Source organism: Lutra lutra, chromosome 3 (genome assembly GCF_902655055.1).
Source record: "Lutra lutra chromosome 3, mLutLut1.2, whole genome shotgun sequence".
Lineage (NCBI taxonomy): Eukaryota > Metazoa > Chordata > Mammalia > Carnivora > Mustelidae > Lutra > Lutra lutra.
The window spans coordinates 4,205,001-4,228,836 of record NC_062280.1 but is presented as its reverse complement, the minus strand read 5'-3'; the positions used below and the strand labels follow the sequence as shown (position 1 = coordinate 4,228,836).

Here is a 23,836-nt window from a genome sequence, read left to right as displayed (position 1 = left end):
ATGCTAGAAAGGAAACCAAACATAAAGCTTTTTATAACCTCCCACATAAAACCCTCCTTGTTTATTTCACCCGAGAAAAGCTGTTTGCAAAGGTGAAGTGCCTGACCCAAGGCATTACAGGTAACAAGGAACATTCCAGTGGTCACAAACGTCTACTGAGTGCCGATGATTTGCCAGGCAAAGCATTATAGAACTGGACTTGAACCCAACTCTTAAATCATGCCCCAAAGTCAACAGGCTTCCCATACGAGGATGTTTACAGAGTTTTAACAACTACACTCTCAAGGAAATACGTTTTTTTGAGAATAGCCCAGCTTTCTTGTTTTGTTTGTGACGAGGCTACCTAGAGAGGGAGTCATGTGAGCTTTTTCTCATGGAAAATTTCAAACATATACAGTAACAGAGAGAGCAGGAAAGAACCCCATGTCATTTTCACTCAGCCTTGAAGATGAACTGACTGATGCCAGGCCGGTTTCAGCTGATCTGACCTCCTCCCCCACCCCCTTACCACCACAGCTGACCCACTGGGAAGTACAGTACAGTTGCTACAGCTTGTCCTACTAGGAGCAATTTTCCAAGTGCCACATAAACATGGAAGTTAGGAGAGTGTTTAAGATAATTGATGGGGTGCCTGGGTGGTGCAGTGGGTTAAGGCCTCTGCCTTCGGCTCAGGTCATGATCCCAGGGTCCTGGGATCGAGCCCCACATCAGGCTCTCTGCTCAGCGGGGAGCCGAATGCTTCCTCCTCTCTCTCTCTGCCTGCCTCTCTGCTTACCTGTGATCTGTCAAATAAATAAATAAAGTCTTAAAAAAAAAAAAAGATAATTGATTTTCGGGGTGCCTGGGTGGCTCAGTGGGTTAAAGCCTCTGCCTTCAGCTCAGGTCATGATCTTAGGGTCCTGGGATCAAGCTTCACATCGGGCTCTCTGCTCAGCAGGGAGCCTGCTTCCCCCCGTTTCTCTGCCTGCCTCTCTGCCTACTTGTGATCTCTGTCTCTGTCAAATAAATACATATTTTAAAAAAAGATAATTGACTTTCTAATGAACACAAAATGTCAATCATTCTGGCTTACATATGATTTTTGGAAAAACACATACAAACATGACTTTCTCAAAAATAATATTGATTTAATGCTTTCCTAGGACAGTTTTCACAGTTGGATGTTAAATACTAAGCTATGGCTATGAAAACATTTGATTTAAATACAGCATTAAAAGAGTCAGGATAATCCGCAAGCTCTAGGAAAGTGTGGGCCTTATGATTTTAATAAGAATACAAGAAATTCTTGTACAATCCTAAAACCTTTGGGTGCATGAGTTAGCCCTCTGAGAAAACTCAGAATTGTTACCAATTTCAAATGAACAATACGCAGTGCCCCCATTTTAAAGAGTAATGAAAGGCTTGTGTCTTGCTTACCCTGACGGTTCTGAAATTTGCTGCATCATCCACTCCATTAACTTTGGCCGAGTCCAAACTCAGTAGTTATATCTGCTGAAATCCCCTCGAGTTTAAGTTTATCTATTAAATCACACATATAAGTTGATAAGTTACTTCAGTAAATCGAAGCATCTTTAATATCCCGTTCCTTAAAACCTCCAGATAAAATGACTTTCGTATTAGGTACTCAATCAAAGAACAAAATTGATACCAAATACTAATAGCGTTTTCTAAAATTTACTTTTCCACTGTTGTGCATATTTTAAATTGCTTTCTTACATTTATTCATATAGTAGGCCCCTTCCAAATTTTATAATTTAAACATCTACAATGCACTATTTTATTATAACATATGATGTCTACCTAGGGATCCCCATGTCACTGGACAGGAGAGCAGTCCAGCCCTTTGTTCTCTGGATTCTTCTGAATTACTTCATTGGGGTCTATCCAAAAAATGGTGCACTGGGCAGTGGGCTCGGTCATTCATGACTTATTTTGGATTGCTACCTTGTCCCAGGAACAAGTCCTCACTTTGAAGTGACACCCACAAGCTCTAAGCAGACCAGGACCCGAAACTCTGCCAGCTTTGTCCTTGCCATGACTTTTGCTAACATGTATACAGCGAACGCATCCGTGCTCTTTCAGCTGATGCTTGTTCTTTGTTAGTGAGGATGATACTTCCCCAAATGTTATTTACTTCTCATAGTTCTCATTGGGACTATTTGTCCAAAACTCTCGTCACTTAGCTATAAGCTTACTGGATACTACTCTGATAGACTTAAATTAATTCCCTAAAAGAGCCAAAGGTCAGATTTTTAACTCTTCTACCAATTACAAAAGTGTTCCCACTACGTTTTATTTTCACCGAGCAATTTTTTTTAAAAAATAATTGTTCTCATCTACTGCTCTCCCTGGTAATTTCTTCTTCCTAAGTGGAACAATTACATGCTTCCATTTTATTGTTTAAATTTAGGATTCCCTTCCCCTTACCTCCCTAACATTTACTCAGCACTTCGAGTTAGCCATCTGAGACCTGACAGCAGCCGGTAGGTATGGGGATATATGGCCGGCAAATGCTGGGGCAGGAGGAAGAGAAGCAGAGGACCATGTTCTTCCCCTCAACCACAGGCAGGGAACAATTTTAAGAGCATGAAGAAGAACGCTTTGGGAAATGCTGTGACACTGAGAAGTTAAAGTGCAGACACAGGCACGTACTGAGGAGCTCTTCAGAGGCGCCAGAGAGCAGCTGGTAGAACACATGAAGTTCCTTTCACCTCGCGGCTGCTTCACAACTCGGGACTTCTCTAAAAGATCTAAAGAGGAGAAAAGAGTCAAGCCGTCACGTATTGTTAATTTTGCTTTCAAATCCAGCATGGTTCTCCTTCTCCACCCCCTCACTTTCTGTTTTGTATTAATGAAATAGTAACAGAAGCTGCATCTTCCTTTCTTCCTTCAGGAGGAAGCCCAGCTCTAACCCAAATCACCAAATCAAACCAGGTTCTTTTCAAACAACAGTGAATACGCAAAGTACATTCTACAAATACATTCCACGAGCTGAGGAAAGACAATACAGCTTGTGTATGAAGGTTCTCTTGGTTCTATGTAATACGTGATGACATTAAGTTCTTCAAAACGCAGCACTGCGAAGCAAAGCAATGGGCTTCAGCCGTTCAGTTGTAAATCCACCGAATGATTACAGAGTTCATGTTCTTGGATCTTATTTGTGTTAAGGAAGTGCTTTATGCCCCATTATCTCATTGAACCTCGCAGCCGTTTTATCAAATATTATTAACAGATGAAGAAAAACAGTCCGAGTTTAGGTAGGATTTGAAATCAGGCCACCCAGTCCAAAGGCAAACCTCATCATGCGCACGCACCCTCACACCGGGGGTGAGGGAAGCACATCTTCTGGCTATGTCACCGTCTGAGAGAACAAAGGGTGATTTTCGTCTCATGAAACGTGCTGTTGTTATTTGGCAGAATACTTTCCTTGGTTCCAGATACTTTTTCAACCAATAATTTGATGTCTTACCAAGTTTTCAAACTTTCATCCAAAACTGAAGGGAGGGAGGGAGGGAGGGGGAGGGAGAAAGAAGCCAGCCAGCCAGGAAGAGGCACTGTGGCATATACAAGAGACGCCAACGAACCATGGCAGAGATGTTTCTCCTGCAGTCCTGCTTATCACCGACCAGTGACATAAAAGAGGGTCTGCATCCTGTGGGCAAAAGCCAAATACAGTTGTAAAATTCCCAATCAGTGACCCCATTGTTAATTCTAGAGAAAAGCCACATCTGATTTCTAATCAGGTTGAAATCTAAGTACTATCAAAGGAACGAGGAAGAGATGTGCAGTTTCTCTGGGAACGGTCACTGAACTTCTCCATGTGTGTTTCTGGAATCCACACTCACATGTAAAGGGGAGGCTAAGGAGAGTTAAAAGAGTGCAGATTTGACGAACAAGAAGTCCTAGGGGCCTCCCAACACCCGAGGTCATTTTTAAGAATGAAGAGATGGGTTGCAGGGACACATGAAATTAAAAATGAGAACAAAAATACGTTAATTCAAAAATGATAGGAACAGGATGCTCCCGAGTTTTAATTTTCATCTCCAGCCCTCATTTCATTTGGATGACAGCCAGGGCCCTCAAATCACACATGGAGAATAACAAAGACTTCACATTTAGCAAAAAGAAAGAAAACAGAAACTGAAAAGCATGAGGGAGACAAAATTTCGGAAAAAGGGGTTTGTGTACTATTCACCCTCTCTAAGGACTGCACGTTCCATTTGTAAGTGCACACGGACAAACAAAGCAGAAGACAGAATAAGAAGGCGAGACAAAAACGCAGGATGACTGTACTTATTAGAATATGACCAACCCCCATGAGGTTCTAGAGGTACGGACACAGTTTTAGAAGGAAAAAACCCACAGAGCATGGGCAAATTCTTCACTGGGAAGCTAATCTTTAGAGGAAATTCCTCAAGTCTAGAAGTAACTCAGCTGCATGGAGAGTACAAACATGCAGCAGTTCACTCCATCTGCTCACGCCCAGATCCTTCAGTCAGGTCATGCACTGCTCACCCGCTTTGTGTGCTGGGAACGATCTGGAAACGTACCCAGCACCCATTACCCATATGAAGACCTTCTTCCTCGTGGCCTACGAGGGTCACATGCGCTCTGCTTATCCCACCACCCAAACCAACAGGAGCAGCCCTTTCCAAGGTGGGATGCTCCTATAGGCCCTCAAGAGAGAGCAGGAGATCAGGGTGAGGGAGGCAGAATGACCACACGTCTGGGTCAGAGCACACAACCCCCAGGCTCTTCCCACAGCATGAGGTGTCCTGCCGCACACCTTGTAAGCGCAGGCAGCCCGCTGCCCTCTGTTTCCCAGGGGCACCTTAATCATGAGGATGAACAACTGATCGACGGCACTTATCCGATCACATTCCAACAAGCCAACCGCGGGACTTCCAGACGTGCAATGACGCCCGCAAAGCACGAATGGGCCCCCCTGTGCAAGAGCCACACACTGGCCGGCCTCAGGTTTGGCACTTTCTGAACAAATGCTCAGAGAGTGGAGAGTGTGAAACGGCAGTGCTGGAAGATTCGGCAGACAGCAGCCGCTAGGTGAAAATAAAATATTTGTGTGTGCACAGTGTGGAAAGGAATGCTGGCCAATGTACTTCTTGAACCACACATGCTGATATGATCAGTGATGACGATCACATTCAAATGGGAAGCATAATTCGATGTGTGTCCCAAAGGAAAGGTGAAGAGCGGAGGAGGAAGGGAGTGTTCACTGACCTTCTGCTAGGCACTGGGTGCTTTTCATTCAGTATCATATTCGGCCCCAAACACCGCCCCTGAGGTTGGATTTATAATCCCTGTTTTACAGATGAGAAAACGAGGCTCACAACACATTGTTACCAAGTGACAGAGCCAGAATTCAAAGCTTTAAGCAACTAAGATACCACGTTTATGCTGTTTGCAGTTTTCCAACAACAAGAATCAAAACACATAAACACTAGGAAAGGCTGCATTTTACATAAAATGTATGACTTCACTTAAGCAACTCAATCACAAAATGTGAAACCTTTTATTACAAAACAGTTGAAGGTTTTAGCACCTAAAACGCTTAGTCTGTTTCTCTAGAGCCTCCCATGTCTTTATGACTTTTCTCTTATGTTACAAGCTTTCAGGTTGCAGAGTAATCAGGGAAAAGGTTTGCCCCAAAATAATTTACTAATGCTTAAAACCATTCCTCATTCATTTTTAATGGGCATGTAGCAACATAATCTAAGAGTGTGAAGCCATATCAAATAAGTACTCAAAGTACAGAACATACAGAGACTTGCCACCTGACCATTTTAATTCACTGAACATTCCCCAGAATTAGTCAGAGCAAACATGGGGTCAGCCTTCTCTTTGGTTTCCCATGCTTCTGCCACCACTGACTGAGCCTCTGCTAACAAGATTTAGTAAAGAAGAGCACAGGATATGCGGACTATCTAGTACAGAAGAGAGGATAAGTCTCCGTGTGTTCCAACGCAGACATATTTCCCCTCTCAAAATATAAATTTAAGTTCATATTAAATTTCATTCCAACTTAAGTTTTAAGGCAGGAGATAAACCTATTAAGCCATTCTAAAGGAGAAAACCAACGGATGGGAACAGAGAAACTCTGGAATCAGAACTTCCCCACCTACCCCACCACACCACTGCCACCTGACTGTTACCAGAACCAGGCCATCACTCAGGGGCTTTCCGAGTTTTGACTAATTATCAGCGAGCTGAGGTCAGGGACATGTGCCCATGCACAGCATAGGCCAATCTCCTCACAGTACCGGATGGGAAAAGAGTAAATGTCCATGTTTGCACCTGCTGGAAAAGGAAGTCTTTTAATTGGCAAAGGGACAGTAAGAAGATAAAGTAGAGGTTGGGAAGAAAAAAACTTATTGTAGAACATAACAGATTAAAGACTGGATAGTTTGATCCAATTTATTTCATGTATAGTCTCCCCTCATGGAAAAAAAGAAAGAAAGAAAGAAAGAGTCCAAGCCCAAGGCTTAAGGAATAATCAGCTTGATCTCAGTTTTGCCATGAAGACCGGAATGACCATAGAAGCGCCAGGATGCACCACTCTGACCATGTCCCAGAGATCCTGTGCTCCTCTCCAGCTGCACAGAGAGAACTATAATGGAAAAAGGTGTTTGAGCAGCATTTTGGTCTTTCCAATCAGTTTATGCCCCTTCCCTGCTGCATTTAGCAGTGACTATGGGCCTGCGATCTCAGTTACTAGTGGGTTAGTGAGCACAGCCCACGGCAGTTTCAGTGCAAAACGGACAAGAGCTGAAGTCTGCTCACGGACGAGGGCATACATGCCAAAGCCGACCCTCGACTTTTTCTGGAAATAGACAACAAAACCCTCAAGGCTGACAATCAGGAAGCTTCACTAAGAACAAATTTCAAAGTCAAAAAGATGGGGGGGCCTGGGTGGCTCAGTTGGTTAAACATCTATCTGCCTTCAGCTCAGGTCCTGACGGGATCGAGCCCCACATCCAGCTCCCTGCTCTGCAGGGAACCTGCTTCTCCCTCTCCTTCCCCTGTTTGTACACACTCTCTCTCTCTCTCATGAATGAATGAATGATTAATGCCACCTTAAAAAAAGAGACGGGGCGAAAGTCTTACAAAGCTCTCACTGTGCATGTTTGAGACAGTGAACCAGCGCCCCTGTGAACAGTCGCCCCGGGGCTCGGTCTCGGCCTGGGCCTGGCGAGGAGCTCCATCTATTCGCAGGTCACTGGCCTTGGGACATGTGAACCACCCGGCAAGCCACGTCGTTACAATCTTCCCTTACCTCCACTGCCGCATGGGAATTTTTGAGAAATCAGCTTCCAGTTTTTCTCAAAAGTAAGCTTCCTAAAGTTACAAAATCAGCGCTAAAGGTAGTTGGACCTGCTCCATGAGAAGCTGTGGAAGGCGTCTGGCGTCTGCACACGACACACTAACCGGGGCTTTAAAACCCGGGGAGACTGGGCTTGTTACCTACCTAATTAGCTAATGTTTTCCATTAGGATCTGTTTATATACATAGAGTATGTATATATATACATAGAGTATATATATATTTTCACAACAGAGTTCTTCCTAACACAAATTTAATATTTATAAAAATTTACTCATACATGTACAGATCTGAATCTAAAATTCCACACCCAACCCTGAAATAAAATTAATGAAATATAGCCCATGGTATCATATTATTAGATATACTCTCCCATTAATTTAGATATATTTAACATCTGATGTCTTCTATATTTGTATATAATCTTACTTAGAGGTAAACATATTGTCTTTTTTCACAGTAAACATATTTTTGTAATAGGAAAACCACCAGAGTAAAATTGAGACGAAGGAAAGCATCAGTTTTGATTACAAAGCCATCCTCTACAGAGTAACAGAATTGCTTTTTGAAATTTGTTTTCTTGCTATGGATACTTCCCAACCAATGGTGGATTATTTCTGTCTTCTGAGTATTAAAGCACTCTGAATACAGAAGCACTGAGAAAGCCCCGCTCTATGTTACAAACTAGACAATGCAATGTCTTCATTTTTGGTGAATTTCGATCCTAAAGAAGACAGATTAAAAACAAACACTGTTTTTTGATGCGTGTTCCTTAGCTTTTGAGAAGGGACTCATGTTTGGGTAGTCTGCAACGCTACCTCAATCTCTACGTATTCTCAGAAAACAAAGCAGTGCAGAGTCCCCTTTAGAAAGCGTTACAGGCCGCTTTGCCCCTAACTTGTCATCAATAACATCAAAGATATGACATAAAGGAAAAACAAAGCTATAAATCTCAAACCATTTAAAAGAGCAAAATTATATTCCATATGCTATGAATGGCACGGTTGTGTCATATGTATAAAAACGTCATGAGACAGATAGCACATAAAAGTGTGTGCCAATTGTATCATAAATTCCACAGAAATACAGACGAGGAATTCAGAGAGATCTGCTCCATCCCCCATCTGCCCTGCGAGGGGGTGGTTGCTTCCTCCTGCTCTCCTGATTCCTTGTGGGAGGATCTCAGACTAACTCCCTAGCCTCTCTCAGCCCCTTACTCACTTCTTACCTGGGCAAGAGGAAGGACATCTCTGAGTCAGGAGGCTGAGAGGGAAATGATCAGGTGTACCCGGTCGGCCCTCTAGGTCCCCACACTACATTCACATTCAGCTCTGCTCGCCAGTGTGGTCTAAGATAACCGGGGCAATGCACACGGAGAGAGGCCAGAGGCTGCCTGATTCGCTCAATGCCGGCCTGTCAGGCTGCCAGAGGACTCCCACCACACCTGCTTGGGAGAGAAACCAGAAGCCACTTTCTCCAACCTTGACTAATAGTAATAAAGCGGCTTCCTCTCCAGCTTGATTCCTGTGCCTACTTCTCAGGATGCCACACTGGGTGGGGGAAAGTAGATGACCCGTTACACCAACAGGTCAGTTAGTTTTTGCTGCATAACAAACTGTCCCGACACTCGGCAGCTCAGAACGACACCGTTTATTAGTTCATGAGTCTGAGCATCAGCTTGGTAGTTCTGGTCTGAGCCAGCCCAGCTGACCTCTCCTGGACTTGCTCGTGACCGGCAGCTGGCTGATCTCAGGTGCCCTCATTCCTATGTCTGGGGGCTCCCTTCATGCGGTCTCTCACCATCCAGCGGCCTAGCCCAGGTTCATTCACATGGTGTTAAGGACAGCGTTCCCAAGAGGAGCACGAGATGACAAGCTCCAACATGTAACCAACTTCTAAGTCTCCTGCTGTGCCTTGTCTAATCATTGTTCTATGGACCAAAATAAATCCCATGGCCAAACTCTTGAGGCATTGAGAGAGAGGGCTACCCAAGGGTGTAGACACAGGGGAGAAATAATTGTGACCATTTCTGAAGACAATCCTTCAGATTGAGGCTGTTTAAAATAAAACGGTCACAAATTATTTGATACTCTTCCCACTGAGTGGTGGAGTCTTTGTGCCCCACCCTGACTCTAGGCAAGCTTGTGCCAATTTTGACTTAACAGAACGTAGCAGAAGTGACACTGTCTGATCTCCCAGGCTACTGCAGACTTCCTCTTGGTTCTCTGTCAGGCTGTTTCCACTTGGAACATTCTCTCTCAGAACCTAGCCATCTGTGAGAAGCCCAAACCACATGGGACCACATACAGGTCGCTCTAGTCAACAGTCCGAACTGAGCACACGCTCTGAATCATCCTAGCCCAGGAGCCTGGTATGTGACATATAATAAAGCTTCCAGAAGACTCCAGCATTCACGCACGCAAATCACCCCCAGCCATATGTCTTCTCGGCTAAAGCCCCATATATCATGGAGATAAGCCAACCCTACTATGCCCCACCGGAATTCTTGACCCACAGTATCCAACAGGATTTAAGAGGGCCATTGTTTGACCCTATTAAGTTTGGGGTGGTTTAATGGGCCATAATAATAGGGGGATCATACACTAACTTCAACACTTGCTTTCCTTCATTATTCACAAGATATTATTTCTTTCAAGCTGTAAAGAGAAGGCAGTCACAGGTGAAGTCTGAATACCAATAATTCTGTTGTCTTTCTGGGATTTAGAAAAAGCATTTTAAAATGATTAGCATAGAATATTCAGACATATAAAATAAATCAGTCATGGGGATGTACTGTGCAGCATATCAACTATAATTAGTAATACTCTGCTGCATACTCGAAAGTTGCTAAGAGAGTAGACCTTAAAAGTTCTCGTTGCAAGAAAAAAAAGTTCCTCCAACTATGTATGGTGATGGATGTTAACTAGACTTATTATGGTGATCATTCTGCAATGTATACAAATACAAAACCATGATGTTGTACACCTGAAACTCACATCATGCTGCACATAAATAACACTTCAATAAAAATTGTTTTAAATGTTCAGATAAAATTATCCAATAAGGCAAAAGTTTTATTTCTCAATAAAGTCTTCTATGTCGTAGTTATGTCACTTATTCATTGTGTACTTGTGTAGGTACTAATAGTTCAAGAAACCTATTTCAGGGGTCAGACACTATTTTTGTTGCTGTCATTCAGCAAAGAACCACACAAACTAAATCTCTGTCCTTATAGAACACATATTTGGCAAGGCGCTGGAGACCATAAACACGTAAGTACATAAAAATGAAAAAGAAGCCAACATTTATTCATTGTTTACTAGGTACCTGGCCCTATTACAAGCACTTTAGATGTTAATAAATAATTTATACCTTTTCATAACCCTGTTAAGATCAGTCCTATTAATTATTATCCCATTTTGAAGACCAGCAAAACAAGTCACTTGTCTTGTTTAGACATTTAAAACCCTGTGGAAGAGTTACTTATGCAAGTCTTCTACTTGCATTTAGGTATGCCCCAAATAATGGAGCAGGGAAAGGGAGGGCTTGCCTACACACCACTAATTCCAGCCCCATCAGCATTTACTGAGCACTTACTGTATATCGGGTGTCCCACTAGGCTCTGGATACACCACCATGAACAGGAAAGCCGTACCTCCTGCCTAAACCATAAGGACAGGTATATACGCACACTTGAAATCAGAAGGCTTTTTCACAGCGTTTCTGCCTCCGTGCTGTTCTCTTTTTAGGACATAAGATCCCTACAGACTTGTACCACGTTTTCCCCACAGTGAAAACTGCTGTCAAGTGCCACAGCCATCAGAAAGTGCCTGCGACTATAAATCAAGGCAACAGGTGTCCAAGGTGTCCAGCTCATAGCATGAGGCCCCAAATCCTCAAATACAAACGCACATATCTTATGAGACTTAGAAGCATTAACAAAGTAGCAGCACTATTATCTCACAGAACCCAATACCTGCTAGATGTGTTCCCCATTTTATCTTCTCTACTGACGCGTGCATGCCATTTTCTATTTCCGCTACACCCCTGGCCGAAGGAGACCAACCTCAGGGATATACAGTTTACGGGTGAATTCAAGACTTGTTTTCCAGCAGAGCTCTTTTAGAAAGAGAGAGCAAAGTTCCTGGGCTTTCTCTTCTACTTACTGGGAACCCAGCCAGCTGGCTTGACTGATCAGGTGTCTTCTTCCAGGTGATCAGTACAACCGACAATGATCAATGCTGTTACTACACGGCTGCTAGAAACTGAGGCAAAATATGCTTCCCACAATACGGCAAATCCTTTCTTCTTCTCTAGACTCCGAGAGACTGAATTTTGGCAACGTAGAGAATAAGAACGGGTCTGCCCATTGCTCTACACCCTTGAAGCCAGCAGCCAGCAACTCCCACTGACCACCTATGAGTCAGTCCTGGATCTACACAGGGTGAAATTTCCTGCTCTCACTGTGAACGTATTCCTTTCATTCCCAAAGCAAAGGGTACTCTAAAATACAGGGTGTTCCCACTGCCACAAATTTCCATATAATTTCATTGTGGGAACAAATGGTAACAAACACCATATGAAATCCATTCATGATGATATATTAATCTTAACTGGAAAAGAACAGAGTGTTTAATATTTATTCTCCATGGATACTGCAAGAATTAGTTAAGGGGCAGGAAGGCATTTGTACTTGGAACTTAAACTTTAAAATGTAAGACCCAAGTTATTTTCTAATACTTAAAGTAATCCTTACATATTTTCCTAGAGTCCTCAAAAGCAGTTTTGATTCAATCATTCCACAATGTTTAGATGCATTACCTCATTTTAAAACAGTGTATTAAAGTAATAAGGAGAGCTAATCCCTCTTGCAAAAAGTAAGTGCTAACGACTTATGAGTATCTTTCAGAATAAAAGCTAATCCTTTGTCAAAATGGCGTCTTAAAACTGAGGCCCACCTCCTTCCTCACACTTGATCATTAGCTGCCCCAAAACCGTGCAGGAAGCTTGGCGGGGTGATCCTCGGTGCTCTGAGTTACGTCAAACATGGTGTGCAGGAGAGCTTTTCCTTCCATATTTGACACATAACCTAAGTAGAACCACCCCAGGCAATTTCATTTCATAATAAAGCTTTCTCTTCAAATTTCTCGAATAATTATATATTTTTATAAATATGGCTAATCCCAAAGCATGGCACACAATGCAGAAATGAAAATGGAAAATTAAACTATTCAAGAACTACAGAAGAGTGGAAATGGGAAGAACCACAGAATTCATCCAGCTCAATCCCACTGTTTCAGAGATGAGGACACTGTAGCCCTAGGTTTCTCTATGAATTGTTTCAAAAACTTAAAAAAAAATCAGCTGCATACTTGCTCCAAATCACTTAAAACACTGATTTTCAAATGGCAGCCCTCTGGGTCTAGAGTTCATCAGCAAAGATCTCAGGGGCCCCCCAGGGGCAGAGGGCTTCTGGCTACTCATCTTCTCTTCAACCACGTCAGATCTTGTTTTCTCTATTTCCTATTTGGGGTTCAGCATGAAATTTCATTTGAAGAAGGAATGCCACTGCTTTACCAAATCTAATAAGCACTGTTTTAGATACCTGAGCCAATCTATTATTTTCTTTCTAGTGCACACTTAAGATTTTTTTTCAATCCCAACAGCACCACTGGGTGGTGAGGAGGCCAGCGGGTATGGGAGGTTCCACGGTGTGGCTTCAAGAATCGCAGATTTCAAGAAGATGACCAGGCTGTGGTTCCAGGAGGAAATGCACAAACCCTAGGGTGTCATCTTCGATCTTCCAAACAATCAACCACGAAATCAACAAGAGCAGAAACAGGGCAGGCTACGCATAGTGCAGGTCCAAAGTGCTGGTGACGGCCATTTTTCCAAATACCATCACGCCCACTTTAGAAAACTGGACCTCAGCTCAGAAGAGTCACCTGACACTGTTCATTTTTTCAGCTTTGACAAGAACATTTCATTCCCATAACCACCAATCATGACTAAAGGAGACTAAGAAATCTGTCTTTCTACCTACCAGGTTTATTACATTTCAATGATGTAAATATACCAAGACAAACAAAACTTCCCAAAATAAATTGTGAAGTACAGGTCCACTCATTTTGTTGAGTATATGTTACCCAAAAAGTTACTAAAAAGCTATCAAATTAAAATTAAATTAAAATATTTATATTTCATTTTTTTTTTTAAAGATTTTTTTTATTTACTTATTTGTCAGAGAGAGAGAGGGAGAGAGAGCGAGCACAGGCAGACAGAGTGGCAGGCAGAGGCAGAGGGAGAAGCAGGCTCCCTGCTGAGCAAGGAGCCCGATGTGGGACTCGATCCCAGGACGCTGGGATCATGACCTGAGCCGAAGGCAGCTGCTTAACCAACTGAGCCACCCAAGCGTCCCTTATATTTCATTTTTAATCATAAAATAATTTTGTTAAAGAAAATAACCACTGGAGGATCCTTTATTAATGAAATGACTTAAAAACCTACAGAATATAAAATACAGTTGGACTAATTCTTATTCATTTAGCAAACCTTTAAAGATTTGTAATGGTAAAGACTTAAGTGATATTTATTTATTTATTTATTTATTTAATTGTGTTATGTTAGTCACCATAAAATACATCTAGGAGGGGCGCTTGGGGGGCTCAGTTGGTTAAGCCTCCAGCTCCTGATTTCAGCTCAGGTCATGATCTCAGGGTCATGAGATCAAGCCCTGTGTAGGGTTCTGCGCTCAGCAGGGAATCTGTTTTATGTTCTCTCTCCCTCTCCCTCCACCACCCACTCATGCACATGCTCGCTCTCTCTCCCTCAAAAAAAAAAAAAGAAAGAAAGAAAAATATTTAGGAATTATAAAACAATCTGTAATTATAGTCTAACATAGTCTGAAACACATTATCTAAGGAAAAGAAATTGTAGTATTATGTTTATCTCTTAAAGACTCAGGTATCTAAAATTTTCTAATATATGCTTTGCACTTCTTGAAAAGGATTCAAGGAAAATACTCACAGTTACTTATCACTCCTCCCAGTGGATCGCCTTTAAAATCAAATTCAATATCCATATATTTGCCCTGCCAAAGAAAGACTTTGTGAGTTTTCAAGTTCACCTCAAAATAGTCAGTGTATCTTCTTAGAGAATAGCATGCTAAGCCCTTCATACATTTGTTTAAATGTAATTAACACATACTTTATGTAACCATGAGGCAAAACAATATGCCTCCATAAATAATTCATACTAAATACCACATTTGCTAACATATCATGTTGCTAATTCAGGAATAGATCTTCTTAGCCAGCATGTGACTTTTTCATTTCAGTTACGTGTTTCAAATATCTAAAGAGTGTGTGTATATTCAAGAACTAAAACTGGGAAAAGTAAGTATTCCTTGTTTATGCACTAGTTGGGAATATAAATTATTTCATTTTTATAAGCAAAATGTGTTTTAAGCCATGGCTAGAAACTCCCAAGTATACTGGACAGTGGACAAAATGGAACACGCAAAGTCCTATTTTTGTGTCTACTCAAATCAAATGCATGATTATATGTTGTAAATGATCTGGAATTAAAGACTGATCATTATTACTCTCTTTGGCTTTTGATCTAGATTATACAGCAATAGATATATCCCAGGTTCCTATTACATTTTATAGATAGTATCGTTACACACAGAAACACACATGGAGTTTCACACAGTCACTTTTAAAGAATTGGCCTATAACTGTCTAGTTAAGGAGTAACAAGCATTAACAGAATAACCCCAACAGCTGGTTTTTGTTTGGAAATGGTGTGTTGGTCTAATAAGTGGTCTTTGCTTTTGTTTCATGTTCTACTTCAGTAAGAGTCACATAGATGGCTTGTAAAAAAGTCTCCCAAAGAATGACTACTTTAACGCCTTCTATTTTCAAAATAATAGTAGAGGGTCAGAAACGAGATCACAGGCTCTCAATCAACAATGCAGTCTGTGACTTTTCATTAGCTTATACGTGCTCTCTTGCCTTTCCTTTCTTCATTGTCAAGGGTCACCTGGCCCTTTTAAAAGTCTTCTCTCATTTATTAAGCAAATGTCTATCGAGCATTTCTTAGATACTAAAGTAGGCACAAGGGAAAGCAAGGCATCGTTCCTGCCCTCAAGGAAGTTCCAGCCCGAGGAGAATGGAGCCAGACAAACAGGACATTACTGTGCACGGAAACAGATTCTACAGTGGGGCAGGATGCTATGCACCAAGAACAGGAGACAAAAGCTGAGGTCGGCCCTAGATCAAATGTGAAGTATCAGGGTTAAGACAGGCAGCAAGGAGGCGAGAGAGCAGGGAGGAGTGGCGCTAAGAACAGGCATCCGTGAGGCTGGTGAGGGAGGCTGGCACACCTCATGGCACCGAGACACTTTCTTGACAGCAAAGTCCTGTCATTAAAGATTTCTAAATAAGGAAGCCATGATCAGACCTGCGTATTTACAAGATCACCCTAGGTAATGTGAGATGGACTGGAAAGGAGCAAAACCAGACAGAGTCGACCGGAGGCGGCAGGAGTCATGGGAGAAATGCTGATGGCTTTGAGCAGGAGTGTGCAAAATCGGGAAGAGTAAGTGAGCTGAGAGCTCCCCAGAGTCACCATGACGGATACAGGGTGCATGTAGGCCGTAAAGAAAGGAGGGCAGTGATTAGAAAGTCCAGGAATGTGGCCCAGGCAAGCGAGTAGATAGCTGTGCTCTCCACGCTGGCAGGGACAACAGCGGTGCAGCAGCCGCAAAGGAGGGTGAAAGAGTAACGTCACAGGAGAGTCAGAGGTTGACCACATGAGAGGGGGTGATTTTGATGGAAGGAGCTTCCTGACACAGGAAGTAACCGGATCCAGAGCACAGGCGGAGGGATCAGCGAAAGATGCGCGACAGGAGGGTGTCTCTACGGATTCAGGGACAGGTGAGGCCCCAAAGCTGAGGACGCAGATGAGGAGGAGGAGCGAGGTGATGTTGACAATGATCTCCAGGAAGTAACCAACCTGCCCTCAGTTGAGAGTAAGGGATGGGGGTCTGCGGACAGTACCGTAAACCCGTGCAAAGCGGGAAAGGAAGCTGACCCGGGATAAACGAAAGGACAGCACTCACAATTCAGATCACCTTGGAACGGAATTCTCGTCATGAGTCTCTCAGAGAAAACCAATGCCTCCCACTACCTAGAAAATAAAGTCTAAGACCATGAACCTGATGATATTCCAAGCCTCCAGGTGAGGCCCCGAACCATCTCTCCAGGCCTTTGGCCCACAGCTCCCTTCACAGACGCTCTCGTCCAGCCACTGACTCAGACAAGAGCAGGTCCACTCTGGTCTCTCTCCTCGGCTTCCCCACACCAGCTCCTCCTGCTTCCTACTCAATTTTGGCACATTTCAATCTTACAGGCCCACTCAGAACTGTCCCCTGCCCCAGACTCCTCCAGCTTCGCTATTTGGAATGTCCATAAAGCTATGTTGGGTACTTACTATTTTCTGCCTTGTGTTATAATTATTTTTAGAAAAGTCCTTTTTTTCTGACTCGTCTATAAGCTTCTTAAAAATATTCATTCATCACTGTTTTCTGAGTCTGTACTCTGACACCAGGCACTCTTCTAGGTCCTGGAGTCACCACAGTGAACAAGGCCGAGCTACTTGCTCCCATGGCTTCTCCTCTCTAAGGTCCATGATCAGAGAGAAACAGAGAAAGTGAATATAATCATTCCAGAGCGTAATGAATGCCTGAAAAAAGTAAAAGCCCGATGAAGTCAGAGTCTAGAAAAGGCATCAGGAAGTGACATTTGAGGTGAGACCTAAATGACGCGAGACGGTGGCCATGCAGAGATCTGGACGCAAGCACATCATGCAGAAAGACCAGCAACTTCAAAGATCTAAGCAAGAAGGCGCTCAGCACCCCTGCCCATCACAAAGGCCTGTGCTGCGAGGCCAGGCAGGGGAGGCTTCCAGAGGGGCCTCTACTGCACTCCAGGGGCAGGGGGAGCCACTGCGGGCTTTCAGCAGAGCAGTGACGAGACTTCAGTTTGTAAAGACCATTCTGGATGCCAGTAGGGAATGGTCCGTAGGCTGCAAGAGGAGATGCAGGGAGCCCCATGCTTAATTAACTATAAAAAAAAAAAAAAAAAAAAAAAAAAAAGAAAAAGAAACCAAAACCCCAAACCAGAGATTTCAAACAAACGAATACTTTTATGGGCTTTTTTATTCTTACGGAATGAAAGGTTTGTAATGGAATTTCCGGACCCTCTGCGCTCTCTCCTAGCTGGGCTCTCTGCAGACAGGACAGGCTCCTCTAGGCTCCCCCATCCCTCCTCTTCCCCTCCCTGAAACCGTGGTTGAGAAGAGTGACTTCCAAAGTCTTAAATGTCTCTTTTCAAAAGCAGTCACTTTCTTAACAGAAGTTCCGCATGTGAAACTAGAGGAACTTGGGGGCAGGGAGCACTGCGAGGGCCGCCCTGAGAACACCGGCCCGGCACGGCAGCAGCCGTGAGCGCGCACAACTACCCCGCTGCGCCGTCCTCCCGCGCTGCTGGGCGAAGAGACCAAGCCAGCTCATCGGACGCGGTCGAGAACGATGCAGTTTCCCCGGAGCGCGAATGTTTTCTGCACAAACCAGAGCCCCGCACAGCAGCGACCGTAACACCGCGCAGAGTCCTATGGAGTTACAGCACTGACTTGGGGCAAGTCGCTGGTCAAGTCGCAGACTAGCAAGCAGAGAGATACTAAAAACTGGGCGTGAAATGATTCAGCCTATGATCAAGTATTAACCTCCCACCCCCATGCCCACGTTATAATGGGACTTCTCGGAAGTCACTGTTAAGCCAAATCACCCGCCAAGCCTTTCACGATATCTCAAACATCACAGAGTAGTAAAGACTCTTCAGGGAACTGGGTTTCCTGCGTTTTACAATCTACAGACTAAATGTATTTAGACATTTTCTAAAGTTGTATGTGTATAAACCTGCAAACAGCAAAAAACAAAGAAAGAGGCTCCATAAAGGAGCTGGATCCCTAGGAATGACACCTACCTGCCCGCATCCGCTTCTGTTATACATAATGAGATTAGCCCGTCCCCAGCGACAGGAAAGGGCACTGCTCAAATCCGCGTAACCACGGAAGGGGCTAATCCCACGGAAAATCTCACAGCCTGGAATCAGGAGCCTCCGCCTTCCACTTCCCAGGCTACCAGAGTGCAGCTACCTGGGGTCACGGTCTTACCTTAAGCACTGGACGGCGCTTAAAAGTAGAGAGAGAAAAGGGAAAAGCGCAACTGAAAGACGTGATGGTGGGGTGTCTGGCAGAGAAGCACAAAAACCTCCCCAAATGGTCCCAAGGAACGTATATGACGAAACAGCTTATAAGTAAATAACCTTTTATGAATTTATAAGATTGGTTAAACTATACAAGAAAGGGGCCAATTTCGAACGTCCCCATCACGCTCACTCACTTCCCCAGCGGCCATCAGGTAGCGTCCGTGTCTCCACAAAAATGACAGGCAGGACGGCGCCTGCTCAGCTGGCAAAGACCACATTGGGCCTCCGAGCGCGGGGCATGCCGGGGAGAGCCGAGCGCGGGGCATGCCGGGGAGAGCCGAGCGCGGGGCATGCCGGGGAGAGCCGAGCGCGGGGCATGCCGGGGAGAGCCGAGCGCGGGGCATGCCGGGGAGAGCTGGGAGATGAAGCCAGGAAGGCGTGTCTCCTGCCCTCAGCACTTTCCAAGTGGACCAAACTCGAAACCTCAATTAGCAGCAGTTTTTACTATTAGTACTACTGGTACTACTAGTACTACTAGTACCGCGATCCTCCCCCACCTCCTGCCAACGGTCAATCTAATGACTTCGCCTCTGTGAGGTTCAGCGGACCCTTGCGTGGCTCCTCGTCCCACGGGATGAAGGACAGAGCCGTAGTTTTCCTCCCTTCCCCGTCACCGGGGACTCCTAACTGTGCTTCCTAAATGCCAAAACTCAGATGAGTTAAGAGCTCATTCGGAAGACCCTCCTTTCACAGCCCTCGGAATTTAGCGACAGATGACAAAGTACGAAAGAAAAGGCTATCACTCCAAAAATAATTAAAAAGAAAAATCCCAGAAAGCAAAAATAGTTCTTAGGAGAACGTTCGGTGTCTCAACAGCAGTGAGTTCTTATTTTCCAAATGTGTGTATTAGAAATACTAAACATCTACTGGTTGTTTAAACACACATGAGCTAAATATTAGTGTTAGCACTTACACTTACACAAATACTTACAAATCTAGAGGAGTTGTCGTTCCTTACAGTCCTTGGCATTTCCAAAAGCTATTAAGAAAGAAATAGATGCATGGGTAAGATTGACAGAAAAATCACTTCAAAGCAGAAATTTAAAGCAAATGGGAGTATTTGATAGCTATAAATCCTAGAAAAATACACTTGGAGCAATGACATTTCTGTCCAAGCTTCCCATAGAAACATACTGAATACAAGTCTTAAGAAAGCTTCATGTCTTTCACAGGTTCATAGAAAAAAGTCATTCTATGATTTGTGGAATTTTTTCAAATATAACTATAAATGTAATCATTGTCTAATCAAAAACCTTTTACTGTTTTAAGAGTAGTCAGTTGGGTGTACAGCAAGCAAGCCTTGTATTCTCCACCATTATCATCCAGTGCAATACGATTATTTCAGAAATGACTACTTAATATTATCAAAGGCTTCATGGAACTTGATGAGGTTTCCAGATGGAAAAAGGCACACGAAACGTTAAATTATCTAATTAATTTTAAAATAAAGCCACTAAATGTGATTACATATGTAACTTTGAAATACAGAAAGAGTAAGAGATTTGGAAACTAATTTCCAATAGGCTAAAAATACTACCAGTTTCTTTAGCTCATCCCCTCAGACCTAAGTGAAACTTTCCAGAAAAGAAAGAAAATCAAACTGGCTCATAATGCAGAATCCAAGTTTATTCCAAACTGAGCTGCTGTGAGGAGCTGAGTCTCCCACAGGAGTCCCTTTAAGAAACTGAGGGCACCTAGTACCATGGGTGAGGCCATCCTATCCCAGGCACAGAATGTTCCTCTTCAATGTAGGTAGTTCATGGTGTCATAAAGAAAAAGGTCTGTTTCACCAAGCTTGTGCACAAAGTAGGGGCAAATTAATCTGGGCCACCATAGTAGAGAATTAAGTGGAATAAATATAAGACAACATATTAAGGAGGGAGGACCACTGTTTGATGCTTTGGAAGGAGCCCAGACCTCAATGTGCAAACCAGTCACCCAAGGATCTTGTTCAATGGGTCTAGGGATGGTCATGAAATTTTGCATTTCTCCCAATACTCCCCACCCCACCGACCCCTGTTCCTAGGATCCCTGGGCCGGCTGCAGCTCACAGGGACTGAAGAGTACTCCGTAATGGGCAACCAGAAATATGAACCTTCAGATTAAGAGGCCAGGCATCAAATCCCTGGAGGCCTCCATAACTTCATAAATTAAGCAGAGGGAACATTAGAGTAACAGAAGCTCAAATGATTACTAAAGGCTAAAAGCTGATCCAGCTTTTGAAAGCAGTCACGTGATCAAGGCACAACAGTGGGTTTCTGTCGGTGTTCACTTGGGATATTCAGTAGCCAAACCCGATGCACTGGATTTTTCGTTAGCTGGCTTTTTCATGGTTTTGATTTTTTAAAAATAGTTGGTCCCAGCTCAGTTCAGTTGAAATTTACAAAGTCAACACAAGGAAAGTTCTTTGTATCAGCAATTAGGCCTGGGAGGGGTATAGTGTGGTAGGTCCCTCATGCCAAATTCTCTCCTTAGTAGAAAAGTCAGCTGAGAGACTCTACGGAGTGGGGGAAGCATGCACACAGGAAATACTAAAAAAGGATGCTTACTGAAAAGGCTCACATCATCACTAGCTCTGCCGCCAGCTAAGAGGTTTCAACAAATGCAACCCTGAAAATGCAGTGTTGCCCCAGCGGTCATGAAGACCATGACATTTCTCATGTTTTCACAGGCTAGTCTTCCTGGTGGGTGTGGACATGTTGGGGCGCCAAGTTAACTAACTTGCATAGCCTCGAAGTCCAGCTTGAGATGCTGATGCATAAAAGACAGTTTATTGTGGCTTGAAGGTCAAGGGCAAGTGAAGGAATTGCTTCAAAAAAAACTTTATTCAGGGCGCCATTTGCACGCCATAAACCATCTTTTCATCAAACAAATCTCAGTTGCACACACACAGCTCTAAACACTAAAGCCTTTTATTGTGGGCCACGGAATCAAAAATAAGTGTTTCATTATAGAACACTTGAGACACATTCCTCAATTGTTTTTTTAAGCTCATTGTTCTCAATGTTCATTTACAGTAGCAGTTCTAGTTAAAAAGCAAAAATTCCCATAAAAGATAATACATGCCCACAGCAGACATTTCTTCCATTTCCTGCACTGGGGCCTAGTTCCAAATACCATCAAATAAAGGACCAAATTCTCATCGCAGATGCGAGAGCATTCCACAATCCTTCTCTAGATCGCAGCATTCTTAAAACAAGCATGTACAGAAATACACGTATAGCGCCCTAACTCAAATCAAAAGACAAACTAAACAAAAAGTCAAATACTGGGGCAATAAAATGAAGATACAGCACTTTCTATAATAGCTTCCTTCATCATTAAGGTGCCAAAGGGGACAAAAGATTGGTAACAATGGCATAAATGTTTCAGCCTTTGCTTTTTGCAAGTTAGAGTATTTTCACTTGTCTTATGTAAATATCTGGGGGATGAAGGAGGGGCTAGGTCTAGGTAACACGGGCAGTAGGGTTCTGTCTTTCCACACTGGGGGGCAACGTACTCATCCCAAAGCAGCTCTGTTTCAATCTCCATTAAATCTCGACCTTCCATGACCTTGAATAAAGAGCTAAACTACTCTTCTAGACCAAAGATTCTAATCAGGCTGGTCCTGACTCTTCTCCACCAGGGACATTTGGAAGTGTCCAGAGACATTTCAATATTACCAACCAGGGAGAGGGGTGCCCCTGGCAACCAGTGGGAAGAGGCTACGGATGTGGGTAAACATCTCACGATGGAGGCGCAGGACAGCACTCCACAGCAGAGATTCATCCAGTCCGAAATGGGGTCGAGAAACCCTACCCTACCCCAATGACTGCACAAGTGACAATAAAGACAGGCTTACAATATAAAGCAAAACTAAGGGCTTGCCATCAATAGGGAAAGGCTGACCTCCTGTTTCCAAAGGCAAAGAATGGTTAATGCATATGGTTTCTGCCAACCTCCATGGCATTAGGGGACTCACCTCTGGCTTTTTCTGATGGCGTATGGACTACATGTGTATGTCCCCCACCAATTTTTATGTTGAAGTCCTAACCCCAGTATGACTGTATTTAGAGCTGGGGCCCTTAGGAAGTAATGAGGGTTCTATGAGGTCATGAGCCAACGAGGGTTCCTGCCCCCAAGCACCACACACAAAGAACAGGTCATGTGATCACATAGCAAGATGGTGGCTACCTGTAATCCAAGAGACCCCCCTTGCCAGCATCTTCACTGAAGGCTTCTGAGCCTCCAGAAGAGTAAGAAAATAAATTTCTGTGATTTAAGGCAACCGGCCTATGGTATTTTGTTAGAGCAGCCCGAGCTAGCTAACACAGACGGCCGACCACGGAATCTGAACTCCAGAGTCAGGTTTAGGCTTTCTGTGACCCTGAAAAAGACTGTCCTTTAGGTGTTTTTCTGGCACGGCCTTTCTGACAACAGAAATAAGCAGCCAGAGGTGTTATCTGAACGACAGAATAGCACGGCACTCACACGGCACCTTTTCTCCCAGTTCTTCCTAGCCATCAAATCAAATGCAAATATCAAGTGATTATTTTTAGGCAAAATTGGAGTGATTAAAGAAAAATCGAAAGGGGAAAAAAAATGAACATAAGCAGGAAAGCTCCTTTTAGATGAGTGAGCAGTTTCCTCCTTTAAGCACCTGAAGCCAAGAGTTCTTACGACAGAGCCCATTTGCTCCGCACGTCTGGGCCTGAACCATCCTTCTTTCCCCGCTCCCCTCAGCCCCACTCCCGGCCCGCCGGACGAACCCTGCGAACTGAATCCGTTGTACGAGTCACACTGACCCGAGGTACGCAGGAAATCCTACCTTCCAGGACTGGGTTGGACTGTAAAAGCTGTTCTTTGACTTGGTTCACTTCTGCTCCTTTTCCACAAACGGCTGCTACGTAGGACATAACAAGCTTGCTGGCCTCTGTGAATGAACACAGATCATATCAATAAATCAAACAGTTACCTGGAAACAAATTCATGGGGAAGGAAATAGGGTACAGGGTACAGAAGATCCACTCATAATGTTTTCAAATGGCTTCATACCCGAGACCAAATAGTGTTTAGGAGACCTTTTAACATACGTGTGCTTCCCACCAGTCAGAATGGCTAAAATTAACAACACAGGAAACAACAGGTGTTGGCGAGATACAAGAAAGGGGAACCCTCCTACACTG

General features: G+C 43.7%; 1 protein-coding gene across 1 annotated transcript in view; it reads right to left on the bottom strand.

Annotated features, from left to right (window-relative positions):
* The window catches only part of MYO1B (myosin IB), a 180,203-nt gene that overhangs the window by 53,253 nt on the left and 103,114 nt on the right, over positions 1-23,836 (bottom strand). Inside the window, 9 exon segments of the mRNA XM_047720633.1 lie at positions 1,417-1,478; positions 1,481-1,501; positions 1,504-1,518; positions 2,653-2,700; positions 2,703-2,750; positions 14,365-14,428; positions 19,603-19,633; positions 20,027-20,042; positions 23,479-23,583. Coding sequence (XP_047576589.1) covers positions 1,417-1,478; positions 1,481-1,501; positions 1,504-1,518; positions 2,653-2,700; positions 2,703-2,750; positions 14,365-14,428; positions 19,603-19,633; positions 20,027-20,042; positions 23,479-23,583 — 410 coding nt within the window.